General features: G+C 46.9%; 2 protein-coding genes across 3 annotated transcripts in view; one reads left to right on the plus strand and one right to left on the minus strand.

The window, feature by feature from the left end:
• The window catches only part of LOC139375056 (striatin, calmodulin binding protein 3), a 29,189-nt gene extending 20,348 nt beyond the window's left edge, over positions 1-8,841 (plus strand). The window contains exons 8-17 of one of the 2 annotated variants that reach the window (XR_011627748.1): positions 178-314; positions 3,368-3,543; positions 3,640-3,687; positions 3,849-3,970; positions 4,225-4,392; positions 5,172-5,312; positions 6,348-6,455; positions 6,672-6,758; positions 6,968-7,321; positions 7,471-8,841. Coding sequence is in view for 1 of the 2 variants with exons in the window: in XM_071116454.1 (XP_070972555.1) it covers positions 178-314; positions 3,368-3,543; positions 3,640-3,687; positions 3,849-3,970; positions 4,225-4,392; positions 5,172-5,312; positions 6,348-6,455; positions 6,672-6,758; positions 6,968-7,137 (1,157 nt within the window). In the remaining variant the exon portion in view is untranslated. Of the gene's footprint in view, positions 1-177; positions 315-3,367; positions 3,544-3,639; positions 3,688-3,848; positions 3,971-4,224; positions 4,393-5,171; positions 5,313-6,347; positions 6,456-6,671; positions 6,759-6,967 lie in introns of both variants that reach the window. The other variant, XM_071116454.1, reaches the window with a different exon arrangement.
• A 122-nt stretch (positions 8,842-8,963) lies between these two features.
• Positions 8,964-14,676, minus strand: LOC139375057 (coagulation factor C homolog, cochlin (Limulus polyphemus)). The gene is made up of 12 exons (XM_071116455.1): positions 14,554-14,676; positions 14,181-14,228; positions 13,810-13,854; positions 12,913-13,069; positions 12,510-12,643; positions 12,242-12,310; positions 11,869-11,922; positions 11,630-11,777; positions 11,408-11,511; positions 11,065-11,285; positions 10,273-10,789; positions 8,964-9,998 (listed from the first exon to the last, which is right to left on the minus strand). The coding sequence occupies exons 2-12, from the start codon at positions 14,212-14,214 to the stop codon at positions 9,826-9,828; spliced, it is 1,656 nt and encodes a 551-aa protein (XP_070972556.1). The 5' UTR covers positions 14,215-14,228; positions 14,554-14,676; the 3' UTR covers positions 8,964-9,825.
• Between the last annotated feature and the right edge of the window lie 662 nt (positions 14,677-15,338).

A 15,338-nucleotide genomic window follows, 5' to 3' on the forward strand; every position in this document is an offset into this window, starting at 1 on the left:
CTATGTTAGACATAAAAACCTCTCCAGCCATGTCACTAAGTCAATCCATTTAGTGTGTGCTCTGCAGTCTTGCCATGCGGGGGAATGTTTTCACACCCCACTGAGAGGCTGAGCTCTTTGTCTAGGTGTGGCCTGTATGTCGTTTACTAAACCTTCTCCTCTCCGTCCTATTCTTAGCCGAGCCCTTACCGTTTCCCTCAGGCGGGGGCAAGTCCTTTATCATTGGCTCTGATGACGTGTTGGAGAGTTTCCTGGGCCTGGGAGACCTGGCTGACCTCACCGTCTCCAACGATGAGGCTGACTACAGCTATGATGTAAGCAACTGTCAGCCCTGAACCATGACCCCCTGAACAGCACCAACCCCTCCCTGAACCCTCCTCTCCTCCTGTACCCCTCTCTCATCCTGTACTCCTCCCTGCCTCTCTCTCTCATCCTGTACTCCTCCCTGCCTCTCTCTCTCATCCTGTACTCCTCCCTGCCTCTCTCTCTCATCCTGTACTCCTCCCTGCCTCTCTCTCTCATCCTGTACTCCTCCCTGCCTCTCTCATCCTGTACCCCTTCCTGCCTCTCTCTCTCCTCCTGTACCCCTCCCTGCCTCTCTCTCCTCCTGTACACCTCCCTGCCTCTTTCTCTCCTCCTGTACCCCTCCCTGCCTCTCTCTCTCCTCCTGTACCCCTCCCTGCCTCTCTCTCTCCTCCTGTACCCCTCCCTGCCTCTCTCTCTCCTCCTGTACCCCTCCCTGCCTCTCTCTCCTCCTGTACACCTCCCTGCCTCTTTCTCTCCTCCTGTACCCCTCCCTGCCTCTCTCTCTCCTCCTGTACCCCTCCCTGCCTCTCTCTCTCCTCCTGTACCCCTCCCTGCCTCTCTCTCTCCTCCTGTACCCCTCCCTGCCTCTCTCTCTCCTCCTGTACCCCTTCCTGCCTCTCTCTCTCCTCCTGTACCCCTCCCTGCCTCTCTCTCCTCCTGAACCCTCCCTGTCTCTCTCTCCTCCTGAACCCTCCCTGTCTCTCTCTCCTCCTGGAACCCTCCCTGCCTCTCTCTCCTCCTGGAACCCTCCCTGCCTCTCTCTCCTCCTGGAACCCTCCCTGCCTCTCTCTCCTCCTGTACCCCTCCCTGCCTCTCTCTCCTCCTGTACCCCTCCCTGCCTCTCTCTCCTCCTGAACCTCTCTCCTCCTGAACCCTCCCTGAACCTCTCTCCTCCTGTACCCCTCTCTCCTCCTGTACCCCTCTCTCCTCCTGAACCCTTATCTCCTCCTGTACCCCTCTCTCCTCCTGTACCCCTCCCTGCCCCTCTCTCTCCTCCCGTACCCCTCTCTCCTCCTGTACCCCTCCCTGCCCCTCTCTCCTCCTGTACCCCTCCCTGCCCCTCTCCTCCTGAACCCTCCCTGAACCTCTCTCCTCCTGAACCTCTCCTCCTGTACCCCTCCCTGCCTATCTCCTCCTGAACCCTTATCTCCTCCTGTACCCCTCTCTCCTCCTGTACCCCTCCCTACCCCTCTCCTCCTGTACCCCTCCCTGCCTCTCTCTCCTCCTGAACCCTCCCTGAACCTCTCTCCTCCTGAACCCTCCCTGCCTCTCTCCTCCTGTACCCCTCTCTCCTCCTATACCCCTCCTTGCCCCTCTCTCTCCTCCTGACACCTCCCTGAACCGCTCTCCTCCTGTACCCCTCCCTACCCCTCTCCTCCTGTACCCCTCCCTGCCTCTCTCTCCTCCTGAACCCTCTCTGAACCTCTCCTCCTGAACCCTCCCTGCCTCTCTCCTCCTGTACCCATCTCTCTCCTCCTATACCCCTCCCTCCCTGCCTCTCTCTCCTCCTGAACCCTCCCTGCCTCTCTCTCCTCCTGAACCCTCTCTGCCTCTCTCTCCTCCTGAACCCTCTCTGCCTCTCTCTCCTCCTGAACCCCTCCCTGCCCCTCTCTCATCCTGTACTCTTCCCTGCCTCTCTCTCTCATCCTGTACTCCTCCCTGCCTCTCTCTCTCCTCCTGTACCCCTCCCTGCCTCTCTCTCTCCTCCTGTACCCCTCCCTGCCTCTCTCTCTCCTCCTGTACCCCTCTCTCCTCCTGTACCCCTCTCTCCTCCTATACCCTTCCTTGCCTCTCTCTCTCCTCCTGACCCCTCCATGCCTCTCTCTCTCCTCCTGTACACCTCCCTGAACCGCTCTCCTCCTGACCCTCCCTGCCTCTCTCTCTCTCCTCCTGAACCCTCCCCGCCTCTCTCTCCTCCTGAACCCTCCCTGCCTCTCTCTCCTCCTGAACCCTCCCTGCCTCTCTCTCCTCCTGAACCCTCCCTGCCTCTCACTCCTCCTGAACCCTCCCTGCCTCTCTCTCCTCCTGGAACCCTCCCTGCCTCTCTCTCCTCCTGGAACCCTCCCTGCCTCTCTCTCCTCCTGGAACCCTCCCTGCCTCTCTCTCCTCCTGGAACCCTCCCTGCCTCTCTCTCCTCCTGGAACCCTCCCTGCCTCTCTCTCCTCCTGTACCCCTACCTGCCTCTCTCTCCTCCTGTACCCCTCCCTGCCTCTCTCTCCTCCTGTACCCCTCCCTGCCTCTCTCTCCTCCTGTACCCCTCCCTGCCTCTCTCTCCTCCTGAACCCTCCCTGAACCTCTCTCCTCCTGAACCCTCCCTGAACCTCTCTCCTCCTGTACCCCTCTCTCCTCCTGTACCCCTCCCTACCCCTCTCTCCTCCTGTACCCCTCCCTGCCTCTCTCTCCTCCTGAACCCTCCCTGAACCTCTCTCCTCCTGAACCTCTCCTCCTGTACCCCTCCCTGCCTATCTCCTCCTGAACCCCTCCCTGCCTCTCTCTCCTCTTGAACCCTCCCTGAACCTCTCTCCTCCTGAACCCTCCCTGCCTCTCTCCTCCTGTACCCCTCTCTCCTCCTATACCCCTCCTTGCCTCTCTCTCTCCTCCTGACACCTCCCTGAACCTCTCTCCTCCTGACACCTCCCTGAACCGCTCTCCTCCTGTACACCTCCCTGAACCGCTCTCCGCCTGTACCCCTCCCTACCCCTACCCCTCTCATCCTGAACCCTGCCTCTCTCTCCTCCTGTACCCCTCCCTGCCTCTCTCTCCTCCTGAACCCTCCCTGAACCTCTCTCCTCCGCCTCAACCACCTCATGCATGCACACAAAGCGTTGAGAGAGCGGAAGGTTCTCTAGCTTTGACAGTTGGTCAGAATGACATGTGTTCATTAGGGGCTTCATTAGTAAGTGGAGGGGCTTGCCGTGCTCAAGTAGTCCTAGTGCGTTACATCCTCCAGTGCTGTTAGCCCCCCCTAGCTAACTCACCACCAACCTGTCTCTATTTTTCACTCCACAGTTGTTTAAAGCTGCTGTTCTCTTTTCCTCCCCTGTCCGGTGTCTATTTTTAGCTGCCAGCCAATAAGGACACGTTCAGGAAGACGTGGAATCCCAAGTACACCCTGCGCAGCCACTTTGACGGGGTCAGGGCTCTGGCCTTCCATCCTGTAGAGCCTGTCCTGGTCACCGTGTCTGAGGACCACACACTCAAACTGTGGAACCTACAGAAGACCGTACCTGCCAAAAAGTACACACACTGTTGGATATCTTGTCATTATGGAATGTCTCATTAAATAAAATCGGTCCGAGAAACTTTTTCTAAAGAACTTTGTTTCTTCTTTAGAAGTGCCTATTTCGATGTGGAGCCCATTTACACATTCAGAGCCCATGTGTAAGTATCTAATAACCAGAAGGAACTGTGCTCATTGTTTATAGTAATAATAAAACCATTTTCAATCAGTCAGGAAAAACTGTTTTGTATATGGCTTTCTCTCACGGTGTAAGCAATTGTTATGAAATGTCACCTTTCTGATACGCCTTTCCTCTCCTCAGTGGGCCTGTGCTGTCCCTGGCTATGACCTCCAGTGGAGAGCAGTGTTACAGTGGAGGGATTGATCACACAATACAGTGGTGGAACATCCCCAGCTCCAACGTGGACCCTTATGACACCTACGGTAAGGTTGACACATCCTCAGCCCCTCTTTAGCGTGGCCAATGTATCTATCTAGCCTCTGTGCCTTCAGACATTGACCACAGTAACAGAAGTCAGGAATACTTTAATTCGGCCATCATATTATTTGAATTGATGAGTCGACTATTTTCTATCCCTTCATTTTATTCCAATCGCACCCTTGAGTAATCAAAGAGCTGTTTTTCCTCTCTTATTGTATGGGTATCACTGACCATGTCCCCTCCTCCAACGCCTTAGACCCCAGCGTCCTGGCTGGAACATGGCTGGGCCACACTGACGCTGTGTGGGGGCTGGCTTACAGTGGCATCAAGAACCGCCTGCTGTCCTGCTCCGCAGACGGAACCGTCAAGCTGTGGAACCCCCAGGAGAAGAACCCATGCATCAGCACTTACAACGCAGAGAAAGGTGAGGACATAGAAGTAGGCTTAGAACACAGGACATAGACGTAGGCTTAGAACACAGGACATAGACGTAGGCTTAGAACACAGGACATAGACGTAGGCTTAGAACACAGGACATAGACGTAGGCTTAGAACACAGGACATAGACGTAGGCTTAGAACACAGGACATAGACGTAGGCTTAGAGCAGCATTACATTATTAAGGCCCAATAACTTACTGATGTCCATTTCTCTTACGCCTTGATCATGCTGACAGCGTCATTGCATTTTGGTACACCAGAAGTACATTAATTTCCAATGGAACTCTGCGCTTGCCTTTAGCGTTGCAGAGGCAGTGCGTTCTGTATGGCTCGTACGTTGGATTGATCAAACGTGTGCGTCAAACTGTGTGCGTAGATGGCTTGACAGAAATGGGAGCAGAAGGTGAATGATGAACTTTCGTTGCACACCTATCTAGATGACGCTGTAGGTTTGATCGAGGCGTTTGCACAAAGTTGGAGTAAAAAGTCATTGTAAATGACAAGTGAATTTTATATCAGATGTCTTTCATCTGCTCCCTTCATCTAAGAGAGATCAATTTGGTAAGAATAGATTTGACAGCCATACAATCCAAATGCTACGCACTTTAACTTCCCCAGTAGTGTGGGGAGCTCGTTTTTCACACGGACATAACATGACAATGGCACTTGACTGCGGCCCTGTGACAAGTGGCCAAGGTCGGACAGTGGCGGTGCAAAAAGGCTCTTCAACTGGTGCGTGTGCGTGCGTGTGTGTGTGTGACAGAACACGGCATCCCCACGGCGGTGGACTTCAATGGCTGTGACCCCGCCCACATGGTGGCGTCCTTCAACACGGGCAACGCTGTGATCTATGACCTGGAGACGTCCCAGGCTGCCGTGGTGTTCGCCGGTCAGGGGGAGAACAGTAAGTCTATTGCACCTATCATTTAGCAGCAGGACTACAACAACCCTAGACCAGAGACTTTCATCATTTAGCAGCAGGACTACAACAACCCTAGACCAGAGCCTTTCATCATATAGCAGGAGAACTACAACAACCCTGGACCAGAGACTTTCATCATTTAGCAGCAGGACTACAACAACCCTAGACCAGAGCCTTTCATCATTTAGCAGCAGGACTACAACGACCCTAGGCCAGAGCCTTTCATCATTTAGCAGCAGGACTACAACAACCCTAGACCAGAGCCTTTCATCATTTAGCAGCAGGACTACAACGACCCTAGACCAGAGCCTTTCATCATTTAGCAGCAGGACTACAACAACCCTAGACCAGAGCCTTTCATCATTTAGCAGCAGGACTATAACAACCCTAGACCAGAGCCTTTCATCATATAGCAGGAGAACTACAACGACCCTAGACCAGAGCCTTTCATCATTTAGCAGCAGGACTACAACAACCCTAGACCAAAGCCTTTCATCATTTAGCAGGAGGACTACAACAACCCTAGACCAGTGCCTTTCATCATTTAGCAGGAGGACTACAACAACCCTAGAGCGGAGCTTTTCATCATTTAGCAGGAGGACTTACTGAATTACATTTTCTATGGGGAGTTTGGGTATACAGAAACATGTTATGGGGAGTTTGGGTATACAGAAACATGTTATGGGGAGTTTGGGTATACAGAAACATGTTATGGGGAGTTTGGGTATACAGAAACATGTTATGGGGAGTTTGGGTATACAGAAACATGTTATGGGAAGTTTGGGTATACAGAAACATGTTATGTGAAAATGAAGTAAATACTGGGTAACATTATAAATAAGACTCTCTGAATAATTTTAACTGCTAATAATATGGTTGCTTTTTTCTCTTTATATAGATATCTCATATATCCTAGACTACTAACTTTGTACACAGTTTTAATGGTCTGTCCTCATTTCGGGTGTTGTATTAACAGTGACTGTGTTGTGACCCATTCTCTCACCTGTGTGTTTTCAGCTCTGCCTGGAGCCAACCACATCAACAAGGTAGTGAGTCACCCCACCCTGCCTGTCACCATCACGGCCCATGAGGACAGGGACATCAAGTTCTTTGACAATAAATCAGGTACGTGAACAGGGGAGTACACAGTGTTCAGCTAGCTACTCTGACTGACTGACTGACTGAATGACTGACTGACTAGCTCAGTGAATCAGAGCCTAGATGGGAGAATGACTAAGACCAGTCATATATAGAGAGTTGGGACTGTTTTGTACATGTTCTGTAATCTGTCTGTCTGCCATATCTCTGTACTGACCTGTGTATGTCTGTCCTGTTGTGTAGGTAAAGTGATCCATGCGATGGTGGCCCACCTGGATGCTGTCACCAGCCTGGCTGTGGACCCCAACGGGATCTACCTGCTGTCAGGAAGTAAGTACAAGCAACGTAGCTGTGGGGAATGTTTAAAAGGCAGCATTCGATGGTCACCAGCTTACTGGTCTCTGATTCTAAGACTAGTATCAATATTCTTCTACACATTTGTATCCTATGACAACACACTCATGTAAAATTCAGGTCGTGCTGATATCCAGAGAGAACATTGCTGATCCTACCTTCCTTTCCTTGTTCCTCCTCCGTAGGCCACGACTGTTCAATCCGCCTGTGGAACCTGGACAGTAAGACCTGTGTGCAGGAGATCACTGCCCACCGCATGAAGTCGGACGAGTCCATCTATGACGTTGCCTTCCACCCGTCTAAGGCATACATAGCAAGTGCGGGGGCCGACGCCCTGGCCAAAGTATTTGTGTAGTAGACAAGCTCTGCTCTGCCAGACTGAGCTGAGCGTGTAGACACAAAGAAAGAATAGACTGCTTCACTGCCTTGTGTAACAAGAGTAGCATTTTATGACACTACATTGACGCTGCCTCCCTCCATCCCTATTGAACTCTACACTTGACAGAAACCAGGTGCCAAGGGGACTTATGCCAGGCATGGTGAGTGGAGGAGCGACCAATCAGTTGTCTGTTTTCGAACACAAAAGACATTTAACTGTAATTTACTGTAAGTTAAAAGCTGGAGTTAAACAAGCCAGTGTATGTAGCCTTTTGACTAGGTTTGAGCTGAGCTAAGATCTGTCCTGTAGGTATACTTCAGTGACCATGGACGGAGTGGCTGTCGTATGCGTCAGATAGTGGGTCGAGAGAGAGCGAGAGGTCGGGACTGGGTCACGTCTTTTAATCTGATTCACACAACTGGGCTGACCCCGACCATACTGAATTGGCTTAGATATGATCTTTTCACATTGTTCTTTTCACCACGTTTCCAGTGACTATGGTGGATTTGTGACCAGGCCAGTACAGCTCAGCTTGGCTCGGTTTATCTCGCTAGTGTGAAAAGGGTATTTAACGAGACTTGGCCACAGCCCCTGGTGGGCCGACCGGGAGACCCTGCGGCGTGGATTCAGTTCACGCTAAACACAAGTCACAGGCGTCCCCTCAACAACCATGTAGCGAGAGAAAAATAATATGAATTGAAATGTCAATCAACTTCACTTTAGCATAGGTTACATGACATTTTTGTGTAAAAAAAAATATAGTTTTTATAATCCTTTTTATATAAATATAGTCTGTCATAACAGCACTGAAAAAATAGTTTGTTAAAAAAAAAAGGAATATTTATTCCTGGTTTGAACCCTTCATCACAGCTCATGCTCTCCCCTACAACCCTGATCTGACTTATTTTCCCCGTCACAGAAAACTCGTTGATCTCGCCCTTCCTAACCCTAGGATGCTATCTCTTACATTGCTTTGACACCGTCAGGTCACGGCAGTAAAGACTAGGACTAAAAGAAGCCCATTTTAATGGCTTCCTGAGAGCTCTTTTTAAATAAACTGCAGCATCCTATCACTATGTGATATTTTTGTACACCATACTGTATTTGAGTTTATTTATCACAGGTTATTAGACATCTTAATACTATTTATTTCACTTTCTGTTAGTCTTATCCGTTCAACTACAGACATGGCCCAAGGATCTCTAAGATTGGGCTCTCAAGTGAAACTGGAACAGTAAATAGAAAACAAGTGAAACATATAGGTTCATATCTGATGTCAGTCTGAGGTATACGTTTGCCTTATTCTGTTAAAATCACTGCTTTGAAGCAAGCATGGAGTGTAACTGTTTCTTTATTAAGGGATTGGAATAGCAAATGTAAGATTAATCACGACTCAATGTTTTGTTTGGTTGTACTATTTTCCTTTTATCTTGCAGAACTGTTTTCAAACGTACGGTGTAGCTAAGACTTGTTTTGTTTCTGTCATGCATGATTAATACAATCGTCTTTTTTTCTAGACTTCCAAAAAAAGGTTCTGATCAGTTTGCGAATGTTGATGTTTTGTAAGGTTTTTGATTTACAAACTATGAATCAGCAGATTTTAAAGATTGTACCATATTCAACAGTTCAAAAGTAATGTATATAAAATGTCTATAATAAATATTAAATGGTGTACCTGTACATAGTCTGTTGTGTTTAATGCATGCAGTCTGCATGATAAACACATCTATTGAAAAATTGTAAAACAAACACTTCTTTATTGAAAGAAAAAAGAAAAGTAATAAATATAGAATCAACCAGAATCATAAAAAAATGTAATTTATAAAGTACAGGTCAACATGCAAATGTACTATAAGTATGGTACAGTATACAAGGGAAACTGGCTTTGGGAAAGCGTTCTGTTGTAGGTAACATAGAAGCTTAGCATCAGCAGTTGTGGCCTAGGAAATAATTAATGGTACTTTTATTCCCTAAATATCATCCCTTTTAACTAACATACATACGACTACAAGCCATATCAAGCAGAGAAGTGATAACTGTATAGTTGAGGGTGAAAGCTAAGGAATACCTTGGTCTATAGGCAACATGTTTGTGCTTTTTGGATTGTTCAAGAAATACAAACTACCTTAACGTATTTCACTATAGATACACATTGGATAAAACATGAATAGTGCAATATTCCAAACTAGTCACATCTTGAGAACCTATGAATGAATATGGTCTATTATTGAGAATAATGATATCAGACTAGTTGAGTAAGGTAATATCCAACTTGATGATCTTTGAGTTTTCTGAGAACTCGTGAACCTACAATGCTATTGCCTTGTTAGCTTCTGCTGTACGCTGGTTGTGTTGAACAGTGACTAGCACTATTTTTTTACGGTATTGTTTGTGTTTGCACTGGTATTTAATAGAAAGTAATTTGGTAAAACTGATAGCTACTTTGAAGAATTCAACACAATTTACAACCGCCGAGTGGCACTTGATTGAATGAATCCCAAAGAAACAATCAAGTAATTTATAGGTTATTACTATGTAGTAACAATTTTATTTCTCAGTAAATACCTGGTAATTTCTGTACTGTAAAATAAAGTGCCATCTAGATGTTTCCTGCCTTGCTGGGGTTTTCAGCGAGCCCAAACAGCTTCTCTCTGCTACCTCTCCCTAGTTGGCCTCAGTGAAGTCCCTGCAGATGCCCCTTACAAGGGGCTGCTGAAACTGCTGCAGGCCAGTGAACTCCCTGGTGAAGAATGTGTGGCTATCCTTGGGCTCTGACGCCATAGTTTGCAGGTCATCCATTGGAGCCCAGGCCACCCCCACAGAGTAGATGGTGATCCCTGTAGAAGAGGGGGGAGAGATGAGATCAAACGAGTGCTGTAATTCGAAGTGATTGGAATAGGAAGAGCATCATCTAAGAAATCTGATAGTTCAGTGTGATGATGTTATAGCTGCGGTCATTGTCGCTAAAACCTATTTCTCGACTAATAGCACTCAATGTGACAAAACATTTCAGCTCAGCTGTTTTTTTACGTCATACAAACATATTTTGATCTTGTTCTACATGCTAGCCCGACACATGGCAATACTTTTGCCAAAAAGGAATCCACACACCTTCCTTCTGGGCGGCCAGGGCCGGCCCTCTGACGTCATCGTAGGACTGTCCGTCAGTGACCACTATGAGGAAGTTCCTCCCAGGGCCAGCCTTGCGGGCCAGGAACAGGTTCTGGGTAGCGTAGGCAACGGCGTCTCCCGTGGCCGTGCCCCCACTCATGTAGGGGATCCCCTGCAAGGCCCTGAGGGCATCATCTTTCACTGGGTAGTCGTACATGTTAAACTCCATCCGCTGGTCATAGGTGAACTGGACTGCCCCAACACGTGACCCTATGTCTGAGATGTCGAAGCTACGGGCCACGGAGGTAATGAAGTCCAAGATCAGGCGGAAGTTCCCCTCCCCGACGCTGCTGGAGCCGTCAATGAGGAAGCCCAGGTTGACCGAGTTGTAGCAGGTCTTGGAGCAGAGGAGCTGGTCCACTGAGCACAACTTCTGGGCCAGGGGCTTCACATGCTTGGTGGTGCCGAACCAACTGGGTATGGCGTATGTGAAGTAGCCGTTGTCCTTGCACACTGCCTGGCATGGCACACACAAACACAGTCAGTCAGTGACATATCATCATGTAGATTAGAACACAACAGATATGGCTGGATACTGTAAGTGATGACATCACTGTGATATAGGCCGGTGAATTGATCTTTGCATGAAAGTATGTGGTGCCCAGCAAAATATGCTAACGACTATGGGTAGGGCCAGAACATCATATATCTTTCAAACCACTAAAGTAGAACAGGATGCAGCCAATAAGACAGAGTACCACAGAGTCACGTGTCTCTTGGCTCCCTGCTCACCTTCTTCATGTAGTCCTTGTCTCTGACCATGCCTAGCTCCTCCAGGGCAGGCTTGGCCACTGGCACCAGGAACACGTTGATACCAGACTCTCTGGCCAGCACTGCCGCATCTTCCAGTTCGTCTGAGGGCCAGCCATCTATAAACACCACTATGACCCTGGGGTGACCTCTCCTCACCCCCGTCTGGAAGAAGGACTCCACGGTGTGCATGATGGCCTTACCTGTGGGGACCAAACAGACAGCATGGTCTCAGATTAGCTTTGTTGGGAATCCCCACTACATTTGGCATGCAAATCCATCATGTGGTACTATGTGTATACCAGCAATACAAATCAGTAAGAACCTGTGTTAGTGTTGCCTCCCAGGTATGCTACCTCTTTGATGGCAAACACCACATCTTTGGGTTGAGTATAGTTAGTCAGGAGAAATTCTGTCCGAGGTGTGTCACTGGAAGGACAAGAGCGCTGTGTTAGCTTCATACAATACTGTACTGTTTTGCTATGGAAGTTAGTGGCTAAATTATAAAAAAATAATTGCTAATTGAACACCAAATGAACTGACTCACCTAGCTTGCACCACACCAACATGTGGTCCATTCGGTCCAATCTTTAGCATCACCGCTAACTTGCTGATGAAGTTCTTCTGAAGGTTGAAGCGACGCTGCCCAATGTTGTTGCTGCTATCCAGCAGCAGGGCTATCTCCATCTGGCAGTCTGGAAGGAGAGAGCAAGACATGGGCATTCTGGAAGCAAAATAAAAATGTTCGACACAATCAAAGCAAAGCACAACATGACACAAACATACCTCTATTTCCTCCTGTAGTTATTTTCTTCACCGGCTTCTTTAATGTTTTCTTCACTGCAAGACAGACAGGCTCTGGTTACGGCATGTGGTGCTCGTACATGTTAAGAGTTTCAATAAAAATACCCGTATCTGTAATGTAAATAAGGAAGACGGGTATCTCTGTGGAATACGTCATGGTAGCTCTGGAGGGTCTGAAAACAGAACCATTTAGTAATGAAGATATCAAGCAATTGTACTTTTGGATACGTAGTCAGCACTGAAATTCAACTTCTAGTCAGGTATGAGGACCAAGAGAGGATGTGTCCATAAAATATAATGCGTATCCCATGTAGTGGTGACCATGTGCAGTTTAATCTACATGTTAGAATTGTACCTGGTCCTGGTGCAGGGAGGACAGTTGTGGCTATCTGGGAGGACACCTCCTGGGGCACATGAACAGATTCTGACAACAAAGAGTCAGATGTTTTATCAAAACGTGTCATTAAGGAAAAATCACTTCATTGCAAATCGTTCAAAAACATCAACATTGAATATGATTAAATACCATTCGAGTCATTCTTCATGCCTACTCAGCCTTCGAGTCACATTTTCCCCTGTGGAATGTACAATATTAAACATGTTTGGTATTTGGCGCCACCTACGGGCCACAGTGAATGATGCGGTCCACCTGGACAGGGCCTGAGATTGGACTCCATGGGAGTAGGAGCCGAGGTAGTTCTGTCTGCCTTGCAGTTTGTGGACCTTCACTGGTCCCCCCGAGGACCTTATCACCCCCCTGAGAAAAGTGGTCAAATACAGTGAAAAATGTAAATGAGTAGTAAGCGGCCGGTCACTGCAAACTTTGAGGGAAGGAAAGATAGATGAAGAATGCAGATGCTGTAGAAGCTATACTGACTCTCTCTGTACATCAATACTCGTTGAGAAAGAAAAGAAGGTGATTGAGGTGAAACTTTATAGCATGTGCATTAGCCAAACATTATCCCTCTCCTGGCCTACACAAAGCCTCTTATTCTTAGCCCTGCTATTGATCTCCTCCAGCCTTACTGGTGCACGGCTGCGCCACACACGCTGGACACGGCGGCGTACACCCGAGAACCAAACACAGACACCCTCCAGAGGGTGCAGTTAGGCGGACAGAGGACCAACTGCTTCTCCTCCGTCAGGTCTGCCCCACGGGTCGTACAGGTGATGGGGGTGGTAACTGAGACAGAAAGACAGAAAGAGAGAGATAGAGCGAGAGAATGAATGGAGAATACTGCCTGCGCTCTGTGTGTTTTCTGCCAGGTAGCCTATACCTATTAGTTTGGTATGGCTTTCCCTTCCTCGGAGCCACAACTCGATACCAAAGCCTGCAGGCTATAATAAAGAACTCTGAAGACAAAATACCCTCAGTCACACCTCTACGTTAATTACATTTTGAAGAAAAATCATAAACATTACCGTTTGCTTTTGAGGAATTTCTTCCAAATCAAACAGAGACTGGGCTTTCCGTTGAACATGTCTCTGAGCCAAAGGCCACAAGGCTCGAGCAGTGGCTCTCAACAATAACATCCTGACACTTCTGCCTTAATGAAATAAGTATCATATTTGGTTTGGGAGTCTGCCAAATAAAACAAAAAGTCTTCCAAGTAAAACTGACTGGTTAACAAACTAAATAAATCCACTGATACAACACCATCAAATATATATTTTTCTCCACATACAGCAGCTACTGTTCATCAATAAACTCTCACATTTTTAAATATTTGACTATCTTGCTGAGCTGTGCAGTTCTCAACTGTCTCTCTGTGGGACTACATTGGATCAAATTAAGATGAGAGACATTAATGAACACATTGTTAATTCCCAGAATACTAGTAGTATCACACCTACAGTATCTCATCTGCCTAATATTGACAGAGGGAAAAAAAACAATGTGTTTATGAGATTCAAACCACTAACCACTTGAGTCAGATCCAGATGCTCTGCATGTCAGAGACAGAATGCCTGTGGGAATTAAACAAAGTGATCATTGAAGCTTTGACAATAATGTCAAAGTTCACTCAATAACATTGAATATGCATTCATGAAATCTTAGTTACATATTATAGTTCATTACACATAAAGCTTTGACATATATATTTTTTGCACAGTACTAATTTCATCATTATGACAAAACTCTACAATGCCTTTTTGATCAGATATGACCGTTTTTGAATTATTCCATTCCATTGTTATTTTGAGAGAAACCGAAAAAGACATTTCCTAGACAACTCATACAAGGTAGATGATGTGGCACATTCAGTGTGTCAATTGCACCAACCAGTGCTTACCTAACAGGTGTAGAACAGCAAACAAAATTGGCATGATGACCCAAACACCTACAATGTAATAAGCAACCAGGAAAACATTTTAAATTTCTTCAACAATTAGAGATATACAATTACTAGTAGTTGATAAGACGAAACGCATAAGAAAAAAGCACATCAACTAACAATGCACTAAGACAGGTTTTACGTTTTTGGTTATCAATTCATAGAAAAGTAAGCCACTCTTATTTAGACAAGTTAGATATCTGCAGCTTGGACGATGTTCAGTCATGCGTTCAACACAACAGAGCATCTCTGTCTCTATGGGATTAAAGCTGAAAGAAAGTATGAAAACACATTCATTACAGCCCCCCCCCCACCCCACACACACACACACCTTACAGACAATTTGTAGAATACGGTTTCCTTGAGATCTAAGATTCCATATGGCAAATTCTTGCAGGGGGAAGGAAAAAGGTGCTATTCATTGGAAGTGTGTAGTATTCCTGGGATCACATCTGAACCTCCAGAGAGAGCTGGCTCCTTAAATAACGTCCTCAAACTTCCCAGTCATCTCCCTGTGACATCAGAGGAGGAGGGGTCTACTAGAGACCTGCGTTCAACCTGAGAAGGGTCATCTGAACCAAGCAGCCAGGACAATAAGGTGGCCTCAAAATTAGCCAGAAATTAAATAGGAGTCAAATAAAGTGAGGTTGACGTGATGATTGCAGGTACCGTGTTAGAATATAAGGCAGATTAAGAAATCAAAAGTAATTAAACATAACAGTAGAAGACTGATCATATTGTACCAGACAAGTACTACGGGGATCACATATACTGAAACATCTGCATTCAATTCTGTAAATTGCTTTGGATTAAAGTGTCTGACAATTGGCATAAAGACTCACTGCAATCTATGCTGCCATGTGCTTTGGTGACCACGTTTCGATCCTCAGGTCTTCACCTACTTCTAGAAGCTAGTATGTACAGTACTGTCAGAAAGTATTCACACCCCTTGACTTTTCCCACATTTTGTTGTGTTACAACCTGAATTTTAAATGGATTCAATTGAGATGTTTTGTCACTGGCCTACACACAATAACCCATGATGTCAAAGTGGAATGTTTATTTTTGAGCTGGAATGTATTGAGTCAATAAGTATTCAACCCCTTTGTTATGGGA

Source organism: Oncorhynchus clarkii, chromosome 19, assembly GCF_045791955.1.
Source record: "Oncorhynchus clarkii lewisi isolate Uvic-CL-2024 chromosome 19, UVic_Ocla_1.0, whole genome shotgun sequence".
Classification (NCBI taxonomy): Eukaryota; Metazoa; Chordata; class Actinopteri; order Salmoniformes; family Salmonidae; genus Oncorhynchus; species Oncorhynchus clarkii.

Excerpts from the sequence above, each read along its gene's own strand:
- LOC139375057 (XM_071116455.1), bottom strand. The coding sequence starts at position 14,214 with ATGCCAATTTTGTTTGCTGTTCTACACCTGTTAG. Across the intron at positions 11,923-12,241 it reads CCTCCCTGCACCAGGACCAG|TGAAGAAAACATTAAAGAAG; the intron begins GTACAATTCTAA and ends TCTGTCTTGCAG. Across the intron at positions 11,778-11,868 it reads AACTACAGGAGGAAATAGAG|ACTGCCAGATGGAGATAGCC; the intron begins GTATGTTTGTGT and ends CTCTCCTTCCAG.